At 39.4% G+C, this 10,551-nt stretch overlaps 1 protein-coding gene across 1 annotated transcript; it reads left to right on the top strand.

Annotated features, from left to right (window-relative positions):
- The first annotated feature begins 2,762 nt into the window (after positions 1–2,762).
- Positions 2,763–9,552, top strand: LOC138350248 (adult-specific cuticular protein ACP-20-like). Its single transcript, XM_069300632.1, has 3 exons — positions 2,763–2,922; positions 3,332–3,511; positions 7,235–9,552. Exons 1-3 carry the CDS (start codon positions 2,860–2,862, stop codon positions 7,289–7,291), a joined length of 300 nt encoding a protein of 99 aa, XP_069156733.1. The 5' UTR covers positions 2,763–2,859; the 3' UTR covers positions 7,292–9,552.
- The last annotated feature ends 999 nt before the right edge of the window (positions 9,553–10,551 follow it).

Below are 10,551 nucleotides of genomic sequence, written 5' to 3'. Positions count from 1 at the left end.
GCAGATATCTACACCTGATCTTAAGACATTTGCACGTGATCTAAAGATATTTTATGTGTGATCTGGAAATACAGACATACAGACGGAAAAGAGAGAGAGAGAGAGAGAGAGAGAGAGAGAGAGAGAGAGAGAGAGAGAGAGAGAGAGAGAGAGAGAGAGAGAGAGAGAGAATGAGAGAGAGAATGAGAATGTGTGTGTGAGTAGAAGACAGACAGCCAGAATACCCCCTTCAAGTTAGTTTATATATGGATTCACTCCGCTGTTCTCATTCTCTCCCTACCTTTTTAAATAATTATTTTCGTAACACCCTACGGCCGCAACGACCCTGGACCAGCTGACTGGCTGGCTGGACAGCCCCCTGAGCATGACCTCTAGGTCCCACCAGGTATAAAACAGACACTCAGAAGCCTGAGAGTGTCACTCATCTTTCATCTGTGGCGTCGTCAGCACGCGTCCGCTGAAGTCATGTCTCTCAAGGTAAGGAGATGCACGTTCCGTTCACCTGGGCTCTGGGAGACTCGAACCGTGGACCCCACGGGTGTGAGGCCGAAGCTATATCCAAGTTTATATCCACGGAAGTGTGGATGACATTTTATGAGACGCACGTATCTGGCTGCACAGCCCGAGAGTACAAGTTTCCCGTCACTGTACTCGGCAGACCACGGCCGGCCCCTACTTGTACCTACGTTGATTTATAGCTAACAAATATATAGAAAGGCTTATGTAGTCATCGTAACTCCTTGACTAAGGATTAGTTAAGTGACCCCTTGACCTTCATAATAATTATGATAATTACATAACTGATAATTATGATAATTACATAAACTAATTACTTACAGTCAAGCAAAGTGCTGAAATCGTGAAGTTGCAAATATTGTACCAGACTTTAAGAAGGGGGAATGGGTACTTTTATTGAATTATCGGTCAATTAGCTTAATGAAGTGAGAAAATTGCTTTTATCTATAATCGCAAAACCGATTCCTTTACATCTTGAAAACACAAAGATTAATGCAGCATTCACAAAATGATTTTACGAAAGTCCCTCAAATGGATAAATTTGCTTTCCATTGTATTCCAACATATTTGAGACAGTTGAAAAGGACTGTGAAACTGTGCACACTTTAGCAAAGCATTTGAAACTGTACCTCAAGAAATTCTGATTACAGATAAATACTCACAGTATTGGGCTTGCTATCTTAGTTCGATTAGGGCTTGGTTATATCAGAGGAACCAAAGAGTTATTATAATCGGACTTAAACCAGAGTGGTAAACTGATGCAAGCGGAGTGCCCCAGAACTCTGTTGTTTATCATATATATTAACGATTAAAATTCAGGATTGAGCAGTAATATTTGCAAATTTGCAGACGATACAGAAATGGTATGGGAAATCAATTCAGACGACTCAAATTCCACTCAAGACAATATAAATAGCCTTTTGAGGATCAAGTGCGCATGATTTGATATATTCCAGGAAGGGATTATTAATTCAGATCACCTCTACTAGGATCCTCAATTTCAGGGAAATAGTTATTAAAGTTTTTAGCTAACGCCCTTAAAGCACCAAGCCATTAAGGCTATATAGCACTGGGAAGGGATCAGTAGGATTTAGGATGGGACGGGGAGGAAGGAATGGTGCTCAACCACTTGGACGGTCGGGGATTGAACGCCGACCTGCATGAAGCGAGACCGTCGCTCTACCGTCCAGCCCAAGTGGTTGGGCTTATGACTGCTAGACTGAAAAAAAAACATTAGCTGAGAAGCCCACTCCAGAAAGACGTAACTTAATTACATAACACATGCGATCTAAACAGAGACTTACACAGTTGTGATAGCACTAGAACAAGGAAGAGAAGGGACGAGCAGTTAGCGGTATTGTTGTAACAGTAATGCTGGAGGACCAGTGAGTGGACAGCGGTTGGTGTTCATAGTCCTGAGGGTCCGGGTTCGATTCCCGGGGGAGGCGGAAACAAATGGGCAGAGTTTCTTTTCACCCTGATATCCCTGTTCACCTAGCAGCAAATAGATACCTGAAAGTTATACAGCTACTACGAGCTGCTTCCCGGGGATGTGTGTGTGAGTGTGAAAATTAGGATTAAGGACTTGCCCGAAACGCTATGCGTGCTAGTGGCTATACAAGAATGTAAGAACTCTTGCATAAATAAATAAAAACATAAATAAATAGGATGCCACAAAGTTAGTGTGACAAGATGTACTCCTGCAGGTGGTGGTGTTGGCGACGCTGGCGGTGGTGGTGGCAGGTGTGGCCGAGGTTGGTGGGGGCTACGGGGCCGGTGCTGCTTACTCCAAGGAACATTACGTGAGTTGCTGCTCAGTGTAGTTAGCCTCAGTCTTATTGGTGCTCAGTGTAGCTAGCCTCAGTCTTATTGTTGCTCAGTGTAGCTAGTCTCAGTCTTATTGCTCCTCAGTGTAGCTAGCCTCAGTATAAAATATTTATTTTAAAATTTTTCTCAGCTCTCCATTATTTTTTATCTCTACACTGTAATTCTAAGTTTTTTATTCCCATTTTGTATCATCTTTCTTTCTTTCATGATACTATTCTTTGCTGTAATGTATTACCTGGAACATTATTTTATTAGTATACTTTTCTCTTAAATTTATACATTTTTTCTTTGAAATTAATTACCAAAATATTCTAGTTCTATTTCAACTCACTATTTGTCTAATGTAAATTCAGTATATCTTGTATTTCCTGTTTATTTATTCATTTACATAAAGTAATTGTCTACCTGCTCTCTCCCCTTGTGTGTGAAGTGTCCCTAGTTGTGCTCGTCTTCTCTTTGTTCATGTTTACTTCATGTCGCAGCTTTTCTGCCTTCTCTCCATCATAGTCGGCCATCATGGCTCGCCAGCAACCTGTCCTTCTGCAAAGAACGTCGCATTTCACTCATGCATTACATGAGGTAAAAAACTGTTGTACTAGAAAATGGAAGTGGCTCACGAAAGTGAAGTACTTTCCCATTTTATGTTTTGGGTCCTCTGGTAGGTTAGGAGACAAGACTTTAAATTTACCATTTTCTTGACGTTGGGAAACATTACGAGGATGGGCTGTACCATCAGTCCTTCTACACACTCAGTGATTTTCCATATCACAGCTCATCCCCATCCAGCAACATTGGGCTTCCTCTACCCTTTCTCAGCTTCCTTCAGTTGTACTCACAGAGGTACAGCTGTACCTCTTTCTTTTGGATCTCTCAACCCCTTCATTCTCTCACTCCACCTCGCCTCCAATCAAATCATGTCTTCTCCATCATTAAATATTCCATCATCACCTTCACATTTACCTTTACTTGATCCACGTTATGCCAACAGGCTCCCATACCTTATGACTTTGGTTATGGTGTGGCTGATCATGCGACGGGCAGCGACTTCGGCCACTCTGAGAATTCTGACGGAAATGTGGTAAAGGGAAAGTACTATGTGCGCCTCCCCGATGGTCGCAAGCAGGTAGTGACCTACACTGCAGACCACTACAATGGCTATCAAGCTGAGGTTAGTGCTGGTTCCATCTTTCTACACTAATATAGATATGACACACTCTTGACTTCCATGATAGCAACAGCTGGCTAGCTTAGATCAGTGCACACAGCTTCCTGGACCAGGTCACTGCAGGTCATCACTGCCACTCCTACAGTGCCTACTGTGCCTAGAAAGGTAAAAACCATTATATCATATACAGTTACTGATCTATTATCCATGAGTAGGCAAGATGGGTCCATACCGGATTCCTGAGGGGCATACGCCGAGTCATACAGTATTTACCTTGTGGTGCTCCCGGGGGACAATATGACAATGCTCTCAGGGCCAGGTCTCCTACCAGGTCTTCTGGTTGATGGTTTGGTAAGTGATTAACAAAATTATAAATCTGTTAGTAATTCACATTATGTTTAGTGGAAAACTGTTGAGAGCCTTTGGCTCATCAGATTTGTGGAATTGTATGTTAGTGTACTAATTGGACCCCTGCTTTTAAATGAAGCAATTTTGCACATATTTTGGAAGCAGTCAGCTTGCAGATATATGATACTGAATATAGCCCAGGAGCAAAAACCAGGCCTTCTACATAGTGTTGCCAAGATCTTTTATGATATCAGATCTACAAAGCTGAAAATGAAATCAGTATTTACAAAATCCAGCTACAGCTTGATACTGTACAAGCCAACAGATGAACACTGTCTTACCTTTGACGCCAGCCTACAGATCAACCTCTGACCTATGCTTCGACCAAATTGTAGACAGACGTCGTCAAACACAGAGACGAAGATTACAAAGAAACTGACATTATTTGGCGAGTCTTGCAGGAATCGATATCAGTGAGGGCCAAATCTCTCTCCTTAATTTTGGCATTAACTGCCAAGTTATGTCCTGACCAAGTTAGATGGTCTGAAAGGTGGAGTTAAGAGATCCTGCTGGATGACATATTCAGCCTTGAGACAGAGGAAAGTCACCACTGAGAATGCACTACAGACAAAGTTTATGGTATAGGGAGGAAACACTTTACAACAATTGAAGGTAAGGTCCTTCATGACACTAAGAACATAATCTTCAGAAGTTGATAAGTCTCCAATGTAAATAATTAAAATATGTGAATATACAGTATTGAGAATCTGAACATTATCCTCCCTAATCATGCCAAGTTCCAAAAGATGAAGGATTCTACTACAAATTGAAAACCAAGGTAATCAAATTGGTTTATACTGATAATGCTGAATGGATTCCACCTGCCAAAAATTAATGGAAAGTAAGACCTGGTTATACTTGTGAAAATGTTACGATCAATAAGCTTCATCTTATCATAACGTAGATACCTTCACCCTCATATAGGTTGATTCAGCGACTTGCTACTATGCATTCAGCTTTAATGTTTCAAAATACAGTAGTTAGTTAAGCTGTTGAGAGATTCACAGGCATCTACCATGGAAGAGCCGTTTAGTGTTGCAAGCAGTTGTTAGAAGCATGTGCTAAAGAAGAACCTTTTCTGATCCCTGATGACTTGAGTACAACCAATTAGATAATTAGATAATATCATTATCCTAGGTGTCATATTTGCAATTTTTTATATGAGCATTGATAAGGAGAAAGTCCTGGTTGATATGGACCTTTAACCTGACATCTATTGTAGCTATAGCGATGACCTCTTCTTGTAGGTAACTGACAGAGAACACTTGGTACTGTAGAAGGACGCTTTCCAGCAAATAGCTGAATTTAGATTTACTTGTGAGATTGGACAATAAAGGCAAAGTACCTTTCTTAGATATAACAGTCTTGCAAATGAATGGGGTCTTCTACACTTCACTCTACGCTAAGAAAACTTACATAGAATTGTGTCTTAATGCCTACGTCACCCACGCTCTTTCCACACAGTTAGAGTTAGAAGCTCGTTAACAAGGAACTCGGTAAAGTGAAGAAGGTCCACCTTAACAACAGATACACTAATAAATATATGGAAGAGGTCATCATAGAGAAGGTGTATCATCATGCTACCTTTGATGAGCACGTCAACATCACACAACTTGTTTCACCTATGTAACTATTTCACTACAGGAACTATTTTTTCAATGCTCACAACACAGGAAAGAGTCCTGAAAGAAATCATTGACAAACATGACCCTTACCAACCCACAATGCAATATTTGATTTTGTAATTATATGTTCTTTTGGTTAAGGTGGGCTCAGGAACAGTAAATCTTTATGTACATTGTGGGTAAAGTGAGAATATTTGTATTTTTTATAATTAATATTAATTACTGTATTAGGAACAGTACAAAAAATCTTTTAAGTGTATTTAGGGTAGAGAGAGAATTAGCACTGCCTGCTAAACTCTCGTATTCCAGCACACAGCTGGATGGTATTTCACCACATAGCTGGATGATATTTCAACACACCTGGAATTACAGCACAAACTTGAGTGGGTATAGCATACTAACTTCAAGGGTCAACTTGAAAGATTTCCTCATTTTTTGTAGGGCACTGCATGCATGTGTTATATTTTGACAGAAAGATGACCAAAAGTGACTTCAAGTTCAGTCCCTTGATGACTAAACATATGTTGATGAAGTGTGCAATCTTGCCGACATTCATAGCTTTCAATTTTGGGAGGAGAGTTTGGTGGCGTTCAGAAGATCCAGGACAAAGATCATCATTCAAGTAGACCAGATTGTGCCGGTTGCTGGCTACCCAACACCGTGAACCTTTTCAATTGTTGATTTTGGTAACTTATTTTTCCATAAAAACTTCTCTACCTTGAGCTGGGTTTGCTCAAAATATTCCCCTGGAGTTTTTCCATACCGTCAGCTCGTGTGTTGTGTTACCAAGTAGAAGATTATTGGTCTCTTCAAGTGAGCTTTTAGTTTGGTGTTTGCTTTTGGAGGCTTGATATTCTCTAATACATTGTTAAGGAGTTGGCAACCTTTTTTTTTATAGTCATCTACCTAGCTCTGGGTGAATGCCAGGCAGAATTTTAGCTCAGCAATGGCAGAATTATTTTCTTTGATCTATCCAGTAATAATGTACCTGAATATCTGTGTCCTACTGAAGCAATACTGGGTCAGCTTTCATTAGTGGCTGGGGTGAGTGCCGCCTCTAGAATGTACGGTTAACTACACTGTATGGATAACTGACATGTTTTAGTAATTCATCTATTACATTATCTGTAGTACAGCCAGAATGGTAAATTTATTGCCTGGTGGATAATAGATCAGTTACTGTAGCAGTAATTGATCATACAATCAGGTACAGTTTACAACAGACTAAGGTCCAGAAGATTACTTCAGCAGCCATCAGGCCCAGGTAAGTACCCATTGCATAATGTATATGTTTCAGAGTCTACCAGGTTATACACTGCCTCACCATGTATATTACTGATGCCACATGTATTTAAAATTGATAAAAGGAGTAGGTCTAATATTATTCCTATCTTACATCTCTATGAGCCAATCTGGAAACGTAAATAACATTATCTAAAATGTCATGATTACCTTGATATAATTACAAAAGTTTGCAAAATTGTATTATATAGGACCATTCTCTGAAACACTGTGAGTACGGTGTTCAGTTACGGTCTCTAAAGGACCATTCTCTGGAACTGTGTGAGTAGTGTTTAGTTGTGGTCTTTTATAGGACCATTCTCAAGGACACTTCAAGTACAGTGTTTAGCTACAGTCACCACCAGATTACTCAGTTTCTGTTACTTCATAATATGGTGTTCTACATTGCCAGGTGTCTTATGAGGGCCAGGCCTACTACCCTGATCACAGCGCCCCAGTCTATGGATGAGGCACGACATTATACGCCTACCCATAAGTATATCCATGTTATTTTGGTTAATTCAATTAACATCGGATGCAATTATGTTATGTATTAGGTGCGGGTGTGTGACTCCAACCTTGATTGTATGCTTCACTGCAATAAATGTTATTTATTACATGTAAATCTATTTAGATTAAGATATATCACTATCTATATATATACTTTAAATATGTCTTTCTAAATCTGTTTGAATTTCTCAAAATGCATATTAATTTGACTTCTACCACCTGCAATTATTTCTGTCAATATCTCCATTCATTAGTACTTTTTTTTTTGGTTGACAGCATTCTAGATTCTCTTGTAAGTTACTTAGCTGTTCGTCTACTCTATTGAGCATAAAGGGGGTATGTTCACCGAGAGGTACTTACCTATTAGTGTCTATGGGGGAGTGAGGTCTAGCTCTTTATGCTCTGCCTACTAGCCTTGTTGTACCTATCATGTTTCAGCCTAACTACTGTGACTCTCAAATTTTTTGTCGAATCGGTCTTTAAAGTTGTGGATGGAGGTGGCTTCCACAACTTCCTCTGTTAGAGTATTCCATTTGTTAACTACCCGTATAGGGTACGAGTGCTTTCTTACGTTCCTCAGCTCATCTGCGCTTCCAGTTTCCACCTGTGTTCTCTTGTCCTGCTTTCTCTCAATCTGAAGAAGCTATCCTTATCTTATCTATTCCCCCCAGTATCTTGTAAGTTGTGATCATATCTCCACTGATTCCATCTATCCTTTAGGGTTGTGAGATCTAGTTCTATTAGCCTATGTTCATAGCTTAGCCCTCTTAGCTCTGGTACCAAACTTGTTGTAAGCCTTATACTTTTTCAATTTTGGCTTTATGCTTCACTAGGTGCAGATTCCATACCAGCGGTGTGTATTCCAGTGTTGGTGAAACAAATGTACCTTGGGCAGTTTTTGGTGTATGTACTGATTTTACTTTGGTCCTGAACTAAGTTCAGGGCTAAAGTATAATTACTAGTGGGTTAGTAAGCTATTGTGGTGCCTTAATAATCATTCAGAAGTTGATTGGCCTTAATACCCAGAACCAAATTTATTGAGGATATGAGTGACTTGAATTGTTCAATAGTTCTTCTGTTTCTGCCTTACATACCAAGTGGCATACAAACACTTGATCAATTGTGATGCTTTTTTTATATATAGTATTTAGGTATTATCACATGCATACATTCCCAGGTATGACTGCTAATGTGGCTCTTTTCTGTAAAAATAGTCATAAATCTCTGCTATACAGGGTAATTGCCCTAATATGCATGTTGAGACATTTCAACAGTGTTACTTATTTTAAAAACAGAAGATATGTTTTTGATCAACTGTGGCATTATCACTGTGTTAACATTTGAACTGCCTGGCCTGGGGGCATGTTAAATAGCTGTGAAGTGAAGATGATAAAAATATAATTTATTTTGCTTGTTGTTATGACAGGTTTGTTAACTTGGTCAGTTCCCTTCCTTTATCAAATTGCTCATGGGAGAGCAAATTATATCAAACGTTAATTTTTTTGGACAATATTGTACAGTAATGACGTCAAAGTTTGTAGCTTTATACTGTGGACAAACCTGATGACCCACATTTATATGAGTTGTCCAATTCATGTGCTGTATATGTGTACATATTATACATTTTACTTCACTCATTTACAATATTTTTTTTAATTAAATCAAAAATATTATGCCCATGATCAGAATTTTCAACTTGTAGTGATAATTTTTTTTAGATTACTGTGTAGATTATGGTAGAGTGTCTCAGTCAAAAATAATCATGAATTTGAGCCACAGCTTGTCCATCTCTCAGATACTCGCAGACATCCCTGCTCCTTGATACTCTTTACAGTTACTCGCCTTCCCATCTGTTGTAAGATTATCCATTTTTTTAACATCCTGAAGTATCATCTCCCATCCTGGTGCCCTAAACTATTCCATCTTTTTAGATGGAATAGTTTAGGGCATCAGTTCTAGTCTGGTCAGAACATCACTTTGAACTCCAAATTGTTCTTTTGCAAACAGCAGTGGTGTTATGCAGCTGTTATTGCTTGAGGTGGTCATAATTCCCAGTGTTAAGGCTAAGTTGCGTTATGTCATCTGGGTATCTCGCCAAAAGATGGTACTGTGCATAGATTTGCCTATGACACCTCTTAAAAGTAGAATTATCCCATTTCCATGTGTATATACATTTTCATTTTGTGTACTAATTTAGTGAATAAATTTGTATGTTAAGCACGTGATGTTTAGGAAATCCTTTCTCCCTCATTGCAAACTGCAGAATCAATCCCACAAAAGTACTGTATCCTCTAACTATACTAGCACCACATGATACAAATTTTTATGCTACCGATCTCTGGTGTCCTTGCATCAGCAGGTAGAGATAAGACACACCTATATTTGACAAGATCTCAAAATCTTGTGTTGTTGCTCTAAGCAGTTTACATTGTTGATAACCTCTGCGAGCGGCTTGCACACTTGTCCTAGTCTAACTTCACACAGTGGTAGTCCAACATTAAGTAATCTTGGACACCAAACCAGTGTGAAAGGTGGGGTGAGTGAGAAGGTGCTAATGAATTTTCTATCATTTGTTTACATAGTTTTGGGAGTTTGTTGGGTGGTTATCGAGGATGCAGTCTCCTTTGAAGCCAGCTCTAGTTTGTTTTATTTCACTAACTTTCTGGGTGCCATCTTCAGTGGTGATAAAAATGTTAGTAATTTACTAGTGTCTATCATATGTGTCACCGCTCCCAGCACACCTGTGAGGGGGGGGGGGCCAGGTTCTGGCTCATGCTTCCTGGTAAGCCAATAGAACTAAGTGACTGATATCACCTAGTAGTATGGTACACTGTCAGATACTAACTTCAGGGAGGCAAAAGGTGGCTCCAAACCCCCCCCCCCCCCCCAGAAAAATATTGTATATGGAGCAACACTCAACAAATGGAATTCAACATAAATAAATGCCATGTTATGGAATGTGAAATAGGAGAAAATAGACCACACACAACCTACAAATTGTGAAAAGGCGTTAAAGAACTCTGACAGAGAATCTACTATCTAAAACCACCCCCTAGATCTGTCATCAGCGCACCACATAAGGAATATTGTGCAAGGCACATATGCTATGCTTTTTAACAACTTTAGAATTGCCTTTAAATACAAATTCTACAAATGATACAAAAAAAAATACAAATGATGGTGGTATATTAAAGAAACTATTCACAACCCTTGTGAGAC

The sequence above is a fragment of the Procambarus clarkii genome, chromosome 44 (assembly GCF_040958095.1).
Source record: "Procambarus clarkii isolate CNS0578487 chromosome 44, FALCON_Pclarkii_2.0, whole genome shotgun sequence".
Taxonomy (NCBI): Eukaryota; Metazoa; Arthropoda; class Malacostraca; order Decapoda; family Cambaridae; genus Procambarus; species Procambarus clarkii.
Note: the sequence above shows the minus strand (reverse complement) of the source record. Positions and strands in the feature narration are given on the sequence as shown.

Excerpts from the sequence above, each read along its gene's own strand:
- LOC138350248 (XM_069300632.1), top strand. The coding sequence starts at position 2,860 with ATGGCTCGCCAGCAACCTGTCCTTCTGCAAAGAACGTCGCATTTCACT. Across the intron at positions 2,923-3,331 it reads TCACTCATGCATTACATGAG|GCTCCCATACCTTATGACTT; the intron begins GTAAAAAACTGT and ends TTATGCCAACAG. Across the intron at positions 3,512-7,234 it reads ACAATGGCTATCAAGCTGAG|GTGTCTTATGAGGGCCAGGC; the intron begins GTTAGTGCTGGT and ends CTACATTGCCAG.